Genomic DNA, 19442 nt, shown 5'->3' with positions numbered 1-19442 from the left:
CACTTGATTAAACATATTTAATTCACTTGTTCATCCAAAATTTACGTCAAAGCAAAAGTCCCTAGGGATGCTGCCTTCATTGGTTCCAAGACAATATCGATTAATATATATATATATATATATATATATATATATATATATATAGAAAATTATGAATACAACTAGAAAATAAAGGAAGCAACTACCTATGCTCGTTAATTTTTCATCCATCAAGAGTTTCACTTTACAAAAAATCTTCGAAAATTACTAGCCGAACTCGCTAGACACATTCCATTTTCATTCCTTCTTTTTTTTGCTAAAAAAAATGGTAGTAGTGGGTTATCACTTCGAGCCGGATCGCTGTTTTTATGGAAAACTCTCTTCAAAAGGTTCCTTTACAAACGGATGATCGAACCCCTGACATTCCTAAAGATGGTACTAAAAAAACCGCCCAACTTGTGGCATAGCCAGCTTTTATCCACTAGACCAAACCCAATTGGGTTTTATTTTCATTTATTCTTCAATACAAGCCGGAGCCCACTTCATTAAAAAGTAGAAAAATAAAATAAAAATGTCGAAGAAAAAAAAAAACTCAAATTGCAGGTTTGACAAAAAAAATAAAAAAAAATAAAATTCAAATAGCAGACTTCATTACAAGCTGGACCAATTCATTAAAAATATAACAATCGGATCATGTTTATGAGGATCCGAGAATTTTTTTAATTATATTCATTTTATCGTATATCGTGGATCAGTTTTTATGTGTTTAATTTTAAATTTAAAAAATTCAAATTAATTTATAATCGCACCATATATAATAAAAAAGACACAATTAAAAGATGAGAGTTTTAACGAAAAGTTTATGGTACTGTTCAATTTAACGAAAAATCATATTTTTACATTAAAAATTTAATCTTGTTACTATTTATTTTACCTTTTATTTTATCATTATCGTTAAAACTCAAAATTTTCAAACCTTTCCTATTAATTTTCCTTTAAAAATCTCTAAAATTTTCCCTAAGAGAATGGACAAGTGTACTATCTCGTCATGAAAAACTCAAATGGCAGAAGACTTTAGTACAAACTAGGACCCACTTCTTAAATTAAAAATAAAAAAATTGTCATTGAAAACCTCAGGAAAGAGATCCTTTTCAGATCCCAAGGATCCTAACCATCCGGATCTCGCTGACCTCCCTGTACCAGCACTCACCTTCCCCTTCCCCTCCCACCCCAATTCCCACTGCATCTTTCCCCGACCTTCACTCCTCCATTTTCTTCTTCTTCTTCTTTCTTTGTCTGCGATTCAGCTTCGTCGATCGTCGGGGTATAAGAAGGCAACGATGTTGAGGAGAATGAGAGAGTGAGAAAGTTAAAGAGGAAGACAGATCACAACCGCATGATTTTATACGAAAGACGGAGATCCGCAGGATCTGGAAGGTTGGGATCCGGAGATGATTTTTTCCCAAAAACTCAAACAACAAAATAAAAGAGTGATATTTGACATTAGGCTTTTCTCATTTTACCTTTTAATAAACAATAAAAGAAAACAAGAAATTGCTAAATGGTAACTTGATCTTGCTCTTGCTCCGTTGATGTGTGATAAAAAAGGCCATGTGTTTTTAATGTGAACACTCTTTGGACATGAATACAATCAGGTGATGACGAGATGGTCTCATGTTCTGAAATACCCGACTCTCCTTTGCCCTCTCTCTCTTTTCTCCCTACCCATTCCCCCTCACAGCATCCCACCTCCTCTGCTTCCCCCACCAGTCCAGTCGTCTTCCTTTTTTTTTTTTTTTTTTTTTTTGTTTTTTTTAAACTATCTCTTGAGCTTGTTTCATATTTGGGCTTATTTGACGTTCATATTTGGGCTTATTTGACGTTTTTTGCCCATTTGTACTGCTTTCTGTCATTTACTTTTTTCTTCCTCTATCTCCTCCTTAGACGTGATATTCCATCCCCGCCCCATCATGCTCGGATTGGTAGGTTCTGTTCAGAAATTAAATATTATATACACTTCCCCTCCCCCGCTTGTACTGCTTTATGTCATTTACTTTACCTTCCTCCCTCCTCCTTAGACGTGATATTCCATCCCCGCTCCATCATGCTCGGATCGGTTGGCTCTGTTCAGAAATTGAATATCATATACACTTCCCCTCCCCCAACCGACATGTCGGATCTCAATCGGGGTCAAGTGTTCTACAACCTCCATCACGATTTACATACCCCTTAGCCTCACTTTCTACCCACAAGATACTTTGTATATATTTGCAAGGATTCGTTAAAGAGATTTAGATCTAGTGTCTACCCTCTTGGTTCAGAGTTTGACTTCCTCCGAAGACGTGATAACTACAACGGTCTGGTTTACGCTAATTGAGATTAGGGTTTTTGGTTGTTTGTTTTTTACAACTTATGTGAGCCTCTCGTTGTGTGCTGCTCTCATTTTGTTTGAGCCTTTTACTTTATTTGTTGTTGTTTACCTGACTCTTTTTGAACCTTGTACTAGTTATTAATTAAAGTAATCTTGTTTGACCATAAAGAAAAAACGGGAGAAGAACGACTAGGTAATTAATTTCATTGATTCAAGCTGTCCTATCACTAGAAAGTAAAGAATCATTGAGAGAATAGACAACCAAATGACAATTCTTGGCCCGAACATGCTTGGTTACCGAGGTAAGCTCTCATGCTGCCCTCTCTACACTGCATGTGATGTCGCACCAAGCTTTGCTTTCAATCGGACATGGCCACTTTGTCCTCTTGGTTGGCTTCAGAGAATTCTTGTTATCTTCTGCTCCTTTTGGTGATTGCTTTCTCATAAGAAATTTGGAGAACACGTTTGTTTAACATCATCCGGGCAATCAAAAATCAGAAAAGGGTCTCTCAAATCTTTGACGTGAGCAGAGATGCCTTCCGCTTTACATACTCACGTGCAATGCTGATTGAACTCTTGCTATGCCGCAGAGAGAATTCAGCGAGTAGAATTTGGCTCTCTTCAAATGTCAGATCCCCATGGCTACCCTGTATATTTGTGTGCAACAGTTATTAACATCTAATGCTTGAAACTTCAGTAAGCACACAACTGCTTTGTATGATTACTATTGCTTTTGTGAAAAAAAGAACGTCACAAGATAGTGAAATTGAGTTGCAATTATCTAGTGCTTGATACAAACTTTGACATGAATGCTGCTGTAGTCTTGACCCATAGACACATGATTGTAGAAGAATGAGGGAAGAAAAGAGGGTTGAAAACTGATTCTGGCTTAACATAATGCCATGCAAAATGGAAGTTCAATTGCACATATATAAAGTTCAGAATGAATTTCCAAAACGACATCAATAGCCGGCATAAAATGTAGGGTTTTATGATTTTCTTGTAATTTATTGTCAATGCCTTTTCCATTATAAAAATCCAAGCAATGAACATGAATAAACTAGTCATGAATGCAAATTTCCGAATAAAAAGAAAAACGATAACAGGAGTGGATGCCTTATTCAGTACAGAAAGAATAACGGTAGAGTTGTTACCAGGCGAGATGTTCTATCACAAACTGCATGGTGCATGAGAAGGCCTGCAGCAACTGAAACATTGAAAGAGTCGACCATGCCTTTCATCGGAATACTGCAATGCAAATCTGACAAAGCCAGGGCCTCATCACTTATTCCCCTAAATTAGACATTGCACTCAAATTAACATCGAGGAAGAACATATCTAAGATGTAATTTTCTTGATGTTATTAACTTTTTCTTGGTTGAATTTCTAAATCCTTCATCAGATGTACAAGTATATCCAAAAATTTGATATTGATCACAGAGACACAAAAGTGTATCAGCTTAAAAATGAACAAAGAACCCGCTTGGATGATATCGAAAAATATAATGATCACTAAATAGGAAAACGTGTTATACCTATTTTCATTTCCGACTACAATCGCAGTTGGGCAAGACCAATCCATGTCGTATATAGACACCTTAAAATACAAAATGGAAGAATAACTCAGATACATGCTTGAGATTAAAACTGTGGAACATCTTTTCAAAACAAACAAAATAAACAGCAGAAGAAAGTGGATAATTACCGCATCCGTTCCCAAATGCGTTGTGGCAATTCGATACCCTCGCGATTTTAGAACTTCAAAGCACTCAGCAGTAGAGTTCCAAATTTCAATGTCCAACCATTTCTCCGCTCCCATACTGACATGGCGATTGTCTCTATATCTGAAACAAGATCAAGCTGAGGTTAACAAAGTTAATTCGACTACTAAGAACCGGACAACTTCAATTAAACTTACCAATACAAATTAAACAAAGCCAACCCTGATTACCAATTCACTAAAAAACCACATACCAACAAACAATTTAGAAAAAAAGAAATCTTCTTTCTGGTTTTTTTTTTCAAAATTTTAAGCTAAAACCAGACCCCTTTCACCTCAAATGCCGTTGCACCTTTTGGAGTCGCAGGATACCACATGAACCGACTGAAACCCGAGTGCATCCGCAGACCGAAACGCCGCCGATACATTGCCGAAATCTCCCAATCCTTCAACCACCAGACACACCCCGTAGCTCCGATTCTTCACCACTTTCCTAAACTTCTCCTTCCTCACATCCATTATGTACGGATCCACCGCTTCAAGCACCTCACCGCTGTTGAGAACAGCACCTTCACCGCAGCTGAACTTGTCGAGATAAGGGAACCACCGACCGCCGATTTGGTGCGCGGACTCGTGGCGGCGTTCCATTTTCATGAGGCGCGCGACGTCGTTTTTCTTCCTCAGAAGCTCCTCCACGGTGTCCTGCGTCGGGTTCTCCGGTGGTTCTAGGGTTGAGTCCGCGGAGTGAGCTTCGTCTGTGAAATCTGCGGCGGCTGCTTCGGATGAAATTGAAGCGTACGGACGCGAAGGAACATTGTACGGAGCAAGCCTGAGCGCTAATTTCAAATTCAAATCACAAAATTGAGTTAGAAATGTGCGTATGAGTGCCGAGGGAGAGAGAAAGAGAGTACCTTGGTTGGGAGGAAGCGGAGAGAAGCGGAGGGAGGGGGAGTGGAGGAGAGAGACGGTGGGTCGATTGGTTCGGAGGGTGGAGGTGACTGAGGAGAGAGATGTACGGAATAGGGTTTTGCAGGCGCTCATTTTTTTTTTGCAGTAATTTTGGCGCCAAGGCGGCGGACGACGGAGAGTGAGAGGCTCAGCAGCGCCCGGGGAGCTGTAGGCGTTTTTTTCTCGTTTCGGATAGCGTTTCGATGATAGATCTTTATCGATACGACGTCGTTTATACCAAGTATAGTACAGACGGTTTGGGCCTTGGTTTCAGCCACCGCCAGGGCCCACTGGGCTCATTTGTAGAACCCGATTACGTTAACCTGGGTCGGGTCCTTGTCGTTTTATTTTTGCTTTTGATAGGGTCGTGATTGATTTAGTCAATGATGCACAGTAACCTATTATAACCTTTAGTAATAATAAATACCCACTTGACATTAATTAATCATAGACTACTAAACAACTCCCAGTACACTGAGAGTCCACAAAATTAATTTATGTCTCTTTTTGTGTCACGTCAAGAGACATCTCGTCATATGTAAAAATTTCTTCCGTATAATTTTTTATCTATTGACACCATGTGGGTTGGTAGATGTGCTTTGTAAGTTCATATAATATCAAGGTAAATCTTTGTTTACTACTTTTATGTTTTATGATTTTCAATATTTAGTATATTAATTTTTTTTGTTTTAAAGTCATATCTAAAGTGTAAATTTTGGGACAATCTTATACATATGTCAGTCAAATGTTAAGTTTGATGTTAACTGATGACGTGACATCTATGTAGACAATAACTCGGCGTGACATATCATCAAGGGTCCACATGGAATATTAAAAATTAAAAAAAAAAAACAATTTATAATTTTAAATTTTAAAAATTAAACAACCAAACCTAAACCTAAAAAACCAATATGAGTTCATCTATCTGTTTCTTCTTCCCCACCCAATCCAGCGACCAACCTCTCTTTTCTATTCTCCCTCTCTGCTCCGCCCTGCTTACCTGACGACCCTCTCCCTCCCTTCTCTCCTCACTCAACTCCAAGTATCTCTCCCCCCACTCCTCAATCAGCATCGCCGTTGTCCCCTCGCTCTAGCAAATCACCGAAACTCCTCCACAATTAACTCACCGACTCCGCCGTTCCCCAAATCTCCCTCATGACCCTCAACGACCTCAAATCCCCACTCTTGTCTAGTTTTCGACCCAAGACCGGACAACCCATGTCTCAAATTCTGACCAAAATCATCGCCATTGTCGCTACTTGAATCTTCAGCGGCTCCGACCAGCTGTGGGAAGAGCTCATCGACTATGTTTACGTCTCCATTACCGGCTCCAACGTCACTCAAGAAGTCTAAGAAATGGGATTCAGGATGTAGGGCTCCTGCGTCTCTCTCACTCACTTTCTCTCTCTAAAAAGAAACGCTAACTTTCTCTCTCCAAACATTTTTTTTTCCCGCTTTCTCTCTCTTGGATTCGTGTGGTTCTGGGCCTTCAATGGTGTGAGATTAGGGTTAGACCTGCAAGATTGTCAAGGATCTAGAGCAAAGAAACAAGAGAGGGGAGGAACAATGACGTCGGTAGAGAAAGAGAGGAGAAAAGGGAAGGAGGGGGTCGGGGTTGAGGTAGGGAACGGAGAGGTATGGGTTTAGGAGGAATGCATAAACTTTTGGTTTTAGTAAAAAAAAAAAAGTTGAGATTTTTCATGGTTTAGGGGGTATTTGGGGCTAAGATTTGATATGGGTTTTGAAAGTTTTAGCTCGATTTTTATAGGGTTGTTGATTTTTTCTGGATTTTGGAGATGAAGATTGAGATGGCTTTAGGAGGAGGGGTTTGGGGTTTGGGATGATGCAGTTTTAGAAGAGAGAAGGGAGGGAAGGGGTGCAGGTTGCAGAAGAGAGAAGGGAGGGAGAGTGTGCGGGAGGATGAGGGAGGGAGAGGGGGCGGGGGGTTGGGGGAGGTAGAAGACATGTTTTTTTTTTTTTTTTTGAATTTTTTTTAACCCCTTCTCATAAGAAAAAAAAAATCCACATGGACCCCTTAATGGGACACGTAGTGCCCAGTTATTATCCACATAGGCGTCGCGTCATTAATTAACGACAGATTTTAGGTACGACTCTGGAACGAAAAAAATTTGATGTAATAAATGTTGAAAATCATGAAACATAAGGCTGTAAATAGAGGTTTACCCTAATATCAAATAAAGAGCTATAGGTCGCAAATGTCTATTAAGTCGGTTAGGTAAGACAATAAATACGTCTCTTTATACCCGAGTTCGATCTCTCTTTCTATACATTAGACTAGTATAAAATAAAGCATTGATGTACATAATCATTAATTTGTAAGTATATGCTTATGAGATGTGTCACATTACGAAAGAGACACCTCGTTATATGTAAAAATTTCTTCTGAATAATTTTCTACATGTTGACACCGAGGGAGGTAGTAGATGTGTGTTATATGTTTATATAGTATCAAAGAAAGAGCTATAGGTTGCAAATGTACATTAAATCGGTTAAGTAAGACAGTAAATAAGCATCTTTATACTCAAGTTCGATCTCTCTTTCTATACATTAGATTAGTTTAAAATAAAGCATTGTTGAAGAAATTGAAGCATTCCATCACCTAAAGTCATTATAATTGACAAAACCGGATTAGGATTTTCTCCCGTCCTATTTTCATCTCCTTCCCTCTCATCTTATCACACTTTCTGCTTTATGTTTCTCTCTCTTTATAAAGAAGTCAATACAAGATGTTGACGTGATTTAATCGTGACCGTTCAAATAAAAAAAAAAAAAAAAAAAAAAAAAGAGAATCCTATTCCGTAAATCCAAATCCTTGGATTTTGTGGGGAAGGTTTGGTCAAACATGTGATTACCAATCTACTCATTTTCCAAATGGTGACTATTATTAAATAAGAACGCTACTGATACATGTAAGTATTCATTGTCAATCTACTCTTCTGACTCTTCTGGCATCTTTACTTCTTTCCCACCACAATGTCAAACACCGCAGCTCCTCCTCCTCCTCCTCCTCCTCACATAGCCCTATTGCCTAGTGCCGGAATGGGGCACTTGACCCCCTTCCTCCGCGTCGCCGCCATGCTCTCCTCTCGGAACTGCACCGTCAGCCTGATCACCGCTTGCCCTTCTGTCTCCGCCGCGGAGTCCGCCCACATTTCTTTCTTCCTATCCCAACATCCAAAAGTCAACCACATTGAGTTCCAAGTCATTTCCTCCCCGAATCCCACCACCGACGATCCATTCTTCCTCCAATTCGAAGCCACCACCCGCTCCGTCCACCTTCTCTACCCTTCGCTTGCCGCTTCATCCCCGCCTGTCTCAGCTATATTTTCCGACTTTGCAGTGGCTTCTAGTATTGCCTCAGTCGCCGCCGACCTCGGCGTCCCCAACTACAGCATCTTTACCACCTCATGTAGATTTTCCTGCCTCATGGCCTACCTCCCAACCCTTCTATCGAACCCTTCCTGTTTTGCAAGCGATCTCAAAGAAGTCAACGTCCCCGGAATCACTCCATTGCCTATTGGAAGCATTCCTCCTCCATTTAAAAACCCTTATCATCTTTTCACATCAATAATCGCCACAAATTCTCGAGCTTTGTCCAAATCCAAAGGGATCCTAATGAACACTTTCGAAGATTTTGAACCGGAAACTCTAGCAGCTATAAACAGTGGAATGGTTTTAGAAAATCTCCCACCGATTCTTCCGATCGGACCGTTAGATACCTTCGAGGCCAAGAAAGAGCAGGACGAAGACGGAGACTATCTGTCATGGCTAGACAGCCAGCCGGCAGAGTCAGTAGTTTACGTGAGTTTCGGAAGCAGAACAGCCATGTCGAATGAGCAGATTAAAGAGCTCTCAGATGGGTTGGAGAGGAGTGGATATAGGTTTTTGTGGGTGCTCAAAACAAGTAAGGTCGACAAAGAGGACAAGGAAGATCTGAAAAGCCTGCTTGGGGAGCCGTTTTTGGACAGGACAAAAAGCAGAGGAGTAGTAGTGAAGGGGTGGGTGAGCCAGCAGGACATTCTCGAGCACGCGGCTATTGGCGGGTTTGTGAATCACTGCGGGTGGAATTCGGTTATGGAGGCGGCGCAAAAAGGGGTACCCGTGCTGGCCTGGCCGCAGCATGGGGATCAGAGCGTGAACGCGGAGGTGGTGGAGAAGGCAGGGTTGGGAATATGGGAGAGGAGTTGGGGTTGGGGGGTTGGAGGGGTGGTGGTGGGTGGGGAAGAGATAGGGAGGAAGATCGTGGAGTTGATGGAGGATAAGAAGCTGAGGGGTTTGGCTAGGAAGGTAGGGGAAGATGCTAAGGAGGCTACTGCCACTGGTGGGAAATCTCAGAAGGTGTTCAATGAAGTTTTGGAATATTTGACGCAGAAGAACTAATGTATCTTTGAAATTTATGTGCTTAAGTTGAAGTTTCATGTAACTTTTCAATCTCAAATTCGATATAATATGTTGTAGTCGGGATATGGAACATATTGTCGATTTGTCACTGCCCTTTTAAATAATCAAAATCATAATTTTCTTTGTAAATTGATATTATGTAAACAATTAGTGAAAATTAATTATGCTTTTGTCACATAGTTGGTGTGACGAATTTGTTCATGATAATTGTGAAGCCCAAATGAGTAATAAGAGCATAAAGAATTGCCATACAAACTTAAAAGTGCATCTCAAGACTCACCATCCCCATTTCTTGTATAATACGAACAGAAAAGTTCTGGTCTTTTTCGGTGATCATTTCAAAGCTGACATAGCCAGACAAACTTAACGTTTTCATGTTTATATGGTCAATAGCTATACTAATTGATGCTAATGTTGGAATCCTAACCACTGTGAAGGGATTGTACGGTAGTTGGAATCAAGAGGTGGTTCATTTTCAATCGTTGGCCTGGGTGGTTTTAGGGAAGTTAAGAAAATAGTTGCATAAACTTGGTAATTTTGAACATGTTGGCAGTATCGCATTTGGTGCAGGTGGTGTGCAGTTGGGAACGACCAATTCTCCGCGGGTAATGTATGTTGTGAGGATATATCGACCGGAGTAAAGGGCTCACAACTATATATGTGTTATAATAAGCCGCTCAACTTGCTTTCGAGGAGCTCCAATTAGTTACTAAGAAACAATTGCCTCAACTCAAGTCTTTCATGCACAATATGCATTTGATCCCAAATTTGATCACCTTATTTTTTAATGCATTACCAACACATCACCTATTTCAGGACGTTTATATGCACTTACATCACAGGACCTTGCTAAATAACTTGGCCAACATCAAGGGATTTATGTTTGTAAATTTTGCCGAACAACTAATAATACATTAGCAAAGTTAAGCTTTGGGTAAGGCATGTTGCAACAATAAATTTCTCATAAGCACATGCCAAAGTTATAGACATCACATCTTATCACATCTTCTATTTTAAAAAGATCTAGAATCTCTAGAATCATTGTATCAAAGCGTGTACCAGTTTCAATAGTCATGTTCGTTGGATTGTCAACTTCAACACGACCAACACCAATCAACTACTTTAAGATTGATAAGACTATCAAGCAAAATATTTTCTGTTTTGAAATGTGTATAATTTTGACATTAAAAGTTGAATCATTTTGTCCTTATAGATGTTTTTCAAGTATATTTCTACAATTAATTTACCACTTTTTGACATTGAAAGTCACTTTCTGCGGAGACCACCTCCTTCTGGTATAATTTTCTATTAAAACTGCATCACGTCTTCAAGTAAAATCTGAGCCTAGAAGTATAGATGTTCGCTTAGCAAAAGTTTGGAAATGAAGATTACCGCCTAAAACTAAAATTTTTAGCTTCAGTATTGTTGCAAAAACATTTAAATACTCGACTCGCAGTGTTACTCGCATCACATAATGTTTGTGTCACTTTCATCACATCAAATCAAATCGTCTCACTTGCAGAGTCACAGAGTTTGTCTCACTTCTTCATGACCTTCCCACAAATTACTCGAAAGAACTTCATCTCCTTCCGCTCGACGAGCCCTCAACAATTCCGAAAACCCCTTTTACTACCATTTTGAATTGATTCGGGGTTCTTCTCACCTGCTCTCTCCTCTTCTATCTTCATTCTCTCCACCTCTCTGTGCTATGATCACAGACATGAGCTTCGCCTCCACAGTTATTCCTGTAACCGATTCTGTCGGACTGCCAGACTACATTTTCTTCACATCATCTGCCAAAATGTTAACACTTTATGTGTCCTTCCACTTGACACTTTATGCGTCCCCCCACACCTTGCTTGGCCCTAATAACACGATAAAAGATGATCTCCAAGTTCCGGGTTCTGCAGGAAAGTAACAATCTGCCAAAGACCTTTTTCATAGAGAATGGTAAGAAAATGACAGAATCAAGCGGAATTTTGTTGAACACATATGAAAGTATAGAGAGTGAGACTTTGGCAGCACTAAATGAAGGCAAAGTATTGAGAAAACTACCACCAGTAATTTTCATCAGACCACTAGCGCCATGTTTCTTCGAGACAAGCCGACAATTGCAATGGCATGATGATCAAGCAACTAGGTCAGTGCTCTATGTCAACTTTGGGAGCAGGACTGCCATGTCAAGGTAGCAAATTAGATAGTTGGGTGATGGCTTGGTAAGGAGCGGTTGCATGTTACTTTGGGCCGTGAAGGATAAAAAAGTTGATGTGGAAGATGACGAGAAACTGACTGAGGTGCTTGGAGAGGGATTACTACAGAGGGAGGGTGAAGAAAAATGGATTAGCGGTGAAGAAAAATGGATTAGCAGTGAAGAACTGGCTGAACCAGGAGGAGATATTGAGCCATCCGGCCATTGGTGGGTTTTTAAGTCAATGTGGCTGAAGCTCTTTGTCTGAGGCTCTCTGGAACGGTGTGCGTGTATTAACATGGCCGCAACATGTGGATCAGAAAACCAATGCAGATTTGGTGGAGACAATTGGACTTGGGACATGGGATAAAACTTGGGGTTAGGGTGAGGAGGGATGGTGGTGAAAGCAGAGGACATTGCACAGAGGGTTAGTGAGACAATGGGAAACGATTTGTTGAAGTTGCAAGCATTGCACAACAGACAAGGCTAGAAGGGCGGTTGTAGATAGCAGTAGTTCTACAAAGAGTCTCGCTGCTCTCATCGACACATGGAAGAAGTTTCAGGTACTACCATAGTTAGACCTTCATTTCCGAGATCAAATTAGAAGCAAAGATGCATTCAGTTGAGACAAATCAGATGCAGATTGAGCCATAATCTCACAATATTGTAACTGCTGTTGTAAGGTACGTCAAAACATAAGGAGAAATAAAAAACAGCTTCTGATTTATCGTGTCTTATTCTTTAAAGGGTACTTCCAACTAGAGATTTATTTTTTCGGAATGCTGTACTAGTTAACCAGAAATAGCTTTCTTTAAAATGACATCGAAAGAAATCTCGTTCTCTTTGAGCCTTTCTTGGAGACCAGTTGGGCCAAAGACAATCCTAGCTGGGCAAACTCCTCCCTTTGGAAGGTTGTCGTGTTGGCTCAGAACAATCAGAGCACACTGCACTAAAATTATAGGTGTGGTCAAATAACCAATCTCAGGCCCCATAACTCTGGTTATTATTTCCATGTCGGGTTTTCTGTTTCCCAGCGAAACAAGACTGCTGTCGCTGTAACCATGTCCGGCAAACCACATCTTAAAACGAAGCCCGCGGTGGAAAAATGGGGGAAACTTCAAAAGAAGCCACGTCCCAAAGGAGAATCTACCCAATAAAGACTCTGACTGTCATGATACGCAAAATGTTGAATAAGTGGCCAAGTGGCCATACTTTAGATTAAACAAAAGAAGGTGGAAACACCTTTCCTTGTTTTGGGGAGGAAACAAGGGAAAAGTTTGGTTGCTTTTGAAAAGCATTTTTGTTCTCTTCCAACATCCGTGCCTTTTGAAAAAGAAATATGAGAGAGCTCATTATGTTCGGTTGGGAAAGAAAGAGGGAGAGAAGAAAGAGAGCTGAGTTTTTTCGGTTTTGGAAAAACAAGAGAGAAGAAAGAGTTTCTTCTTTGCAGAGAGCAATTTCTGATTGCAGTCTTGCAAAGAGCCCAAAAAGAAGAACAAGTTGCTGCTTCAATTGGTTAGTAATCATCCACCAAAGTAGTTGTTGTTGTAATAGCTTTGAGCTATATGTATAGAGAAGAAATTATTCATTATATTTCTTTCTCTATTTTGTTTCTTTGGTGTGTGAGAGCTATTGGGTGTATTGGGCTTTTGGGTTGTGAGATTGCCAACACTTTGTAAACTCCCATTTGGTTGATAGTGGATTATTGGGTGAGCTCCTACTGCTCTGAAGACGTACTCCAGTTACACTGACTGTGGAGGAACCTCGTTAAAATCTTGGTGTTATTTTCTATATTGTTCTTGCATTTTTCATTTGATAAATTTCCTGTGGGCTAGCTTGAGTAGGTTCCAAAAGATTTTGGTGCTATCCTCGCACAACAATTGGTATCAGAGCACTGGTTGTTCTTGGGTACTGTCTAATTGCCAAAAATGTCAGACGAGCAAGATGAGAATCCTTTTGGAAGCAGCTCCGGATTTGCAAGAACTACGGTGCAAAATGCAAAGTTCGAAGTTGAAAAGTTTGATGGCACAAACAACTTTGAGATGTGGCAATGTGAGGTCAAAGATGTGTTGGCTCAACAAGATCTACTTGCCGCTTTGGGAGAGAAGCCGGAAGCTATGTCGAAGCCGGAATGGGAGAAATTAAATTTGTGGGCTTGTTCTTCAATTCGGTTGTGCCTTGCAAAAACTCAGAAGTATTTTGTGATGCGGGAGACATTGGCAAGTGTGTTGTGGCAAAAATTGGAAGACAAGTATATGACGAAGAGTGCAGAGAACCGGCTACACTTGAAGAAAAAGCTCTACCGCTTCCAATACAAAGAAGGTACAAAAATGATTAGACACCTTGATGCTTTTAATAAGTTGATTGCCGACTTGTTAAATTTAGATGAGGATATTAAGGATGAAGATAAGGCCTTAATATTGTTGAATTCCTTGCCGGACTCTTATGAGCATTTTGTTACCACTATTATGCATGGTAAAGAAACTGTGAAATTTGAAGATGTGTCAAATGCCTTGATGAATTATGAAATGAGGCATAGAGATAAAAATCATGATAGTACCTCTGAAGCTTTATTTGTTAGAGGTAGATCATCGGAGAGAAGATCATCTTCTAGCAGAAAAAAATCACAGTCTCGACTTAGAGGAAACTCTAAAGGTAGAAAACCTTTGGAAAGGGATGAATGTGCCTTTTGTCGTAATAAGGGTCATTGGAAGAAAGATTGTCCTAGATTGAAGACCAAAGGCAAAGAAAGTTCTGAAGCTAATGTTGCTGAGGTTGAAACAGATTTTTCTGATTTTGCTTTAACCACTTCCTCATCATTTGATTGTGCTACTAAGTGGGTGTTGGATACGGGTTGTACTCATCATATGACTCCTCACAAGGATTGGTTTTCAAGCTTGAAAGAGTTTGATGGCGGTGTTGTGTTCATGGGAGATGACAATCCTTGCACAACAAAAGGGATTGGTACAGTTCGTTTGAAGTTGCATGATGGCATGGTTAAAGAGTTGACAGGTGTTCGGTATGTACCGAATTTGAAGAAAAATCTTATTTCTTTGGGAACTTTGGAAGCCAAGGGCTTCAGGTTTCATTCAGATGGGCAGACATTGAAGGTGACTTATGGTGCACTTGTTGTGATGAAAGCTCCTCGATGTGGCCATTTGTATTTATTGCAAGGAAGCACTATGACAGGTGAAGCATCTGTAGTCTCAGAAAATATGGGCACATCCGATTCTGATACTACTAGATTGTGGCATATGAGATTAGGCCATGCCGGTGAGAAAGCTCTACAAGGGCTTGTGAAACAAGGTCTTCTAAAAGGTGCCACGACTTGTAAGCTTGATTTCTGTGAGCATTGTGTCTTGGGAAAGCAAACTAGAGTGAAGTTTGGTACTGCTGTACATCAGACGAAGGGCATTCTTGATTATGTGCATTCGGATGTTTGGGGTCCTACAAAGACTCCCTCTTTGAGTGGTAGACATTGGTTCGTGACCTTTGTTGATGATTATTCAAGAAGGTCTTGGGTCTACACTATGAAGCACAAGAGTGAGGTGTTGAGCATTTTCTTGGGTTGGAAGAAAATGGTTGAGAACCAGACTGGGAGAAAGATTAAGATTTTGAGATCGGATAATGGTGGTGAATACACATCCGACCCTTTCTTTAAAGTTTGCAAAGAGGAAGGGATTGTGAGACATTTTAGTGTCCGGGGAACTCCACAACAAAATGGAGTTGCAGAAAGATTGAATCGAACCTTGCTTGAGAAGGTTAGATGCATGTTGTCTCAGTCGGGTTTGAGCAAGTCGTTTTGGGCAGAGGCAGTTACTTATGCATGTCACATCTTCAACCGATTACCCTCAGCTGCTGTTCAGGGTAAGACGCCAATGGAGGTATGGACTGGAAAACCTTCTTCTGATTATGACTATATTCGTATTTTTGGTTCACCTGCTTATTTTCATGTAACTGAAAATAAACTTGATCCTAGAGCCAAAAAGGCTATCTTTCTTGGTTTTAGTAGTGGTGTCAAAGGTTACAGGTTGTGGTGCCAGAGATGAAAAAACTTGTAATCAGCAGAGATGTGACATTTGATGAAGAAAATATGTTTAGAGACTCTGAGAAGAATGTGAAAGATGTCCAACAGGTGGAGCTTGAGAAAGTTGCCTCTAGTACTTCAAATCCTATTTCCGCTGATGTCGAAGCCACTACAAGTGAAGAAGTGAGAGACCATGAGGATGTTGAAGAAGTTGAACTTGAAGATTCTATTCAAGTTGAAGAGCAAGTTTCACCTCAAGAGTCTATTGCCAAGAACAGAGGAAAGAGAAATATTACCAAGCCAGCTCGGTATAGTGACTATGTTGCTTTTGCTCTTCCTATTATCACTGATGAGATTCCATCCAATTTTGAGGAAGCCATTGAGAGTGAAGAAAATGAGAAGTGGTGCAATGCCATGGGCGACGAGATGAATTCTCTCATGAAAAACAAGACTTGGGAGTTAGCTAAATTGCCTAAGGGTAAGAAAGCTATTGGTTGCAAATGGGTGTATGCCAAGAAGGAAGATGTTGCTGAGAAAAGCAATGTCAGATTCAAAGCAAGATTAGTTGCTAAAGGGTATGCACAAAAGGAGGGCATTGACTACAATGAAATCTTTTCTCCAGTTGTGAAGCACTCCACAATTCGCATTATGTTAGCTCTTGTTGCACAATATGATCTTGAACTTGTGTAACTCGATGTGAAAACGGCTTTCCTACATGGTGATTTGAATGAAGAGATCTATATGTGTCAACCGGATGGGTATATGGTGAAAGGGAAAGAAAATTTGTTTTGCAAGTTGAAGAAATCACTTTATGGCTTGAAGCAATCTCCAAGACAATGGTATTTGAGGTTTGATAAATTTATGAGAGGCCAAAATTATTCTAGAAGTCAATATGATCATTGTGTGTACTTCAAGAAGTTGCAAGATGGGTCTTTCATTTATTTATTGATATATGTTGATGATATGTTGATTGCCTCAAAGAATGTCGAAGAGATTGAGAAATTGAAGAAGCAAATGAAGAATGAGTTCGAGATGAAGGATCTTGGTGAAGCAAAGAAGATCCTTGGCATGGAGATCACTAGAGACAGAAAGAAAGGTTTGGTATGCTTGAATCAAAGACAATACCTTGAGAAGTTGATTCGGAAGTTTGGAGTTCATGATTCAACTAAACCGGTTAGTACCCCTTTGGCTCCTCATTTTAAATTGAGTTCTCTACAATGTCCTAAAACTGATCAAGAGAAGCTACAAATGAAAAATATACCATATGCAAATTTGGTTGGTAGTTTGATGTATGCAATGGTATGCTCTAGACCGGATATTGCTCATGCAATTGGCATGGTGAGTCGATATATGCATAATCCTGGTAAAGAGCATTGGAATGCAGCTAAGTGGATATTGAGGTATCTCCATGGTACTCGAGATGTTGGTTTATGCTTTGAGAGGGATGACTCTGGTATTGGTCATTTTGCTGTTGGTTATGTTGATTCAGATTATGCAGGTGATCTGGATGGAAGGAAGTCTACTACAGGCTATGTGTTTACTATGGCTAAAGGGCCAGTTTGTTGGAGGTTCATTTTGCAGTCGTCTGTTGCCTTGTCTACTACAGAGGCTGAATATATGGCAGTTGCTGAAGCTATAAAGGAGGCCATTTGGATACATGGACTGATTAGAGATTTGGGGGTTGATCAGAAGCAGGTGGAGGTGCATTGTGATAGTCAGAGTGCCATTTATTTGGCTAAGTATCAGGTTCATCATGCGAGGACCAAGCACATAGATGTGCGTTATCACTTTGTTCGTGAAGTTGTTGGTGAAGGAGAAATCATTCTCCAGAAGATTCCAACTAAAGACAACCCCGCTGATATGTTGACTAAGGTTGTTGGTGTAGCCAAGTTTGTTCATTGCTTGAACTTGGCTCACATTTTGCCTATATAAAGAAGGCGTTGAGCAGTAGGAGTTTTGGAGCATTTGGCTCAGTATGAGTTGTTCTCTTGCTAGTGATTGGGAGTGATGTTGTGTGTTAATTGTGTTGTTTGGCTTATCATGACGTTTTTTGGAACTTGGCCAAGGTGAAGATTGTTGAATAAGTGGCCAAGTGGCCATACTTTAGATTAAACAAAAGATGGTGGAAACACCTTTCCTTGTTTTGGGGAGGAAACAAGGGAAAAGTTTGGTTGCTTTTGAAAAGCATTTTTGTTCTCTTCCAACATCCGTGCCTTTTGAAAAAGAAATATGAGAGAGCTCATTATGTTCGGTTGGGAAAGAAAGAGGGAGAGAAGAAAGAGAGCTGAGTTTTTTCGGTTTTGGAAAAACAAGAGAGAAGAAAGAGTTTCTTCTTTGCAGAGAGCAATTTCTGATTGCAGTCTTGCAAAGAGCCCAAAAAGAAGAACAAATTGCTGCTTCAATTGGTTAGTAATCATCCACCAAAGTAGTTGTTGTTGTAATAGCTTTGAGCTATATGTATAGAGAAGAAATTATTCATTATATTTCTTTCTCTATTTTGTTTCTTTGGTGTGTGAGAGCTATTGGGTGTATTGGGCTTTTGGGTTGTGAGATTGCCAACACTTTGTAAACTCCCATTTGGTTGATAGTGGATTATTGGGTGAGCTCCTACTGCTCCGAAGACGTACTCCAGTTACACTGACTGTGGAGGAACCTCGTTAAAATCTTGGTGTTATTTTCTATATTGTTCTTGCATTTTTCATTTGATAAATTTCCTGTGGGCTAGCTTGAGTAGGTTCCAAAAGATTTTGGTGCTATCCTAGCACAACACAAAATGCCCAACAGAGACCTGGTTCCTATCTCACCCCAAAATGAGCCGGCTTCATTCCTCCCCGGAAGCCCGTGGCGGATTTCAGTCAGAAACCCAAGTGTTGTACGTACAACGATAGCATCTGCTGAAGGTAGCTTCACAGCAAAAAGGCCAATATCTTTCTGTTGTTCTATAGTTGATCCTTTAGGAGGAGGAGGACCAGGAATCTGCAACCATCAAAGTAAATTAAGATCAACCCAAAAGACAAAGACATAAACAACTCCAACTGAAAATCCTGTGTTAGTAAATGTCGAAAAGCAGAGAGAAACGGAGGGAGGGGGAGTGGAGGACAGAGACGGTGGGTCGATTGGTTCGGAGGGTGGAGGTGATTAAGGAGAGAGATGTACGGACTAGGGTTTTGCAGGCGCTCGTGATTTTGGCGCCAAGGTGGCGGATGACAAAGGGTGAGGGGCTCAGCAGAACCAGAGGAGCTGAAGGGGCTTTGATTTCTTGTTTCGGATGGCATTTCGATGATAGAACTTCATGGATACGCCGTCGTTTTCTCCACCAAGTATCAGAACTACCGACAATTTGGGCCTTGGTTTCAGCCACCTCCGAGGCCAACTGGGGTTATTTGTAGAACCCGATTACATTCACCTGGGTCGGGTCCATGTGGTTTTATTTTTCATTTGATAGGGCAAGTGATTGATTTAGTCAATAATATACACTAATCTAATCTAACCTATTCGTAATAATAAATACCGCTTAACATTGACTAATCATAGACTGACAAACAACTCCGAGTAAAGTACACTAAGAGTCAATAAAATTAATTTATAAGTCTCTTTATGTGATGACCTTATGAAAACGGCATCTCATTACATGTAAAAATTTCTTTTGAGATAATTTTTTTATATATTGACGTCGTATGAGCTAGTAGATGTGCGTTATAAGTTTATATAGTATCAAATGAAGAGCTATAGATTGCAAATGTGCATTAAGTTAGTTAGCTAGATCAATAAGCAAGCATTGGGTCAA

General features: G+C 40.2%; 2 protein-coding genes and 2 pseudogenes across 3 annotated transcripts; 2 read left to right on the top strand and 2 right to left on the bottom strand.

The window, feature by feature from the left end:
* Positions 1-2540: 2540 nt before the first annotated feature.
* On the bottom strand, positions 2541-5227 carry LOC137708205 (tRNA/rRNA methyltransferase (SpoU) family protein). 2 transcript variants are annotated; one of them, XM_088688925.1, is made up of 6 exons: positions 4982-5227; positions 4423-4906; positions 4056-4194; positions 3886-3947; positions 3505-3611; positions 2541-2997 (listed from the first exon to the last, which is right to left on the bottom strand). In XM_088688925.1, the coding sequence occupies exons 1-5, from the start codon at positions 5109-5111 to the stop codon at positions 3521-3523; spliced, it is 906 nt and encodes a 301-aa protein (XP_088545051.1). In that variant the 5' UTR covers positions 5112-5227; the 3' UTR covers positions 2541-2997; positions 3505-3520. The 2 variants fall into 2 exon arrangements, with proteins under 2 accessions (XP_088545051.1, XP_068303326.1); XM_068447225.2 differs by having other exon boundaries at positions 3505-3643; positions 4982-5226.
* Positions 5228-7960: 2733 nt separating this feature from the next.
* On the top strand, positions 7961-9641 carry LOC137709564 (UDP-glycosyltransferase 708C1-like). Its single transcript, XM_068448643.2, has one exon. The coding sequence runs from the start codon at positions 8013-8015 to the stop codon at positions 9417-9419; it is 1407 nt and encodes a 468-aa protein (XP_068304744.2). The 5' UTR covers positions 7961-8012; the 3' UTR covers positions 9420-9641.
* Positions 9642-10653: 1012 nt separating this feature from the next.
* Positions 10654-12203, top strand: LOC148689276 (UDP-glycosyltransferase 708G1 pseudogene; annotated as a pseudogene).
* A 216-nt stretch (positions 12204-12419) lies between these two features.
* LOC148689275 (putative mitochondrial saccharopine dehydrogenase-like oxidoreductase At5g39410 pseudogene) lies at positions 12420-19076 on the bottom strand (annotated as a pseudogene).
* Between the last annotated feature and the right edge of the window lie 366 nt (positions 19077-19442).

Source organism: Pyrus communis, chromosome 17 (genome assembly GCF_041283825.1).
Source record: "Pyrus communis isolate YQ-2024b chromosome 17, ASM4128382v1, whole genome shotgun sequence".
NCBI lineage: Eukaryota > Viridiplantae > Streptophyta > Magnoliopsida > Rosales > Rosaceae > Pyrus > Pyrus communis.
Note: the sequence above shows the minus strand (reverse complement) of the source record. Positions and strands in the feature narration are given on the sequence as shown.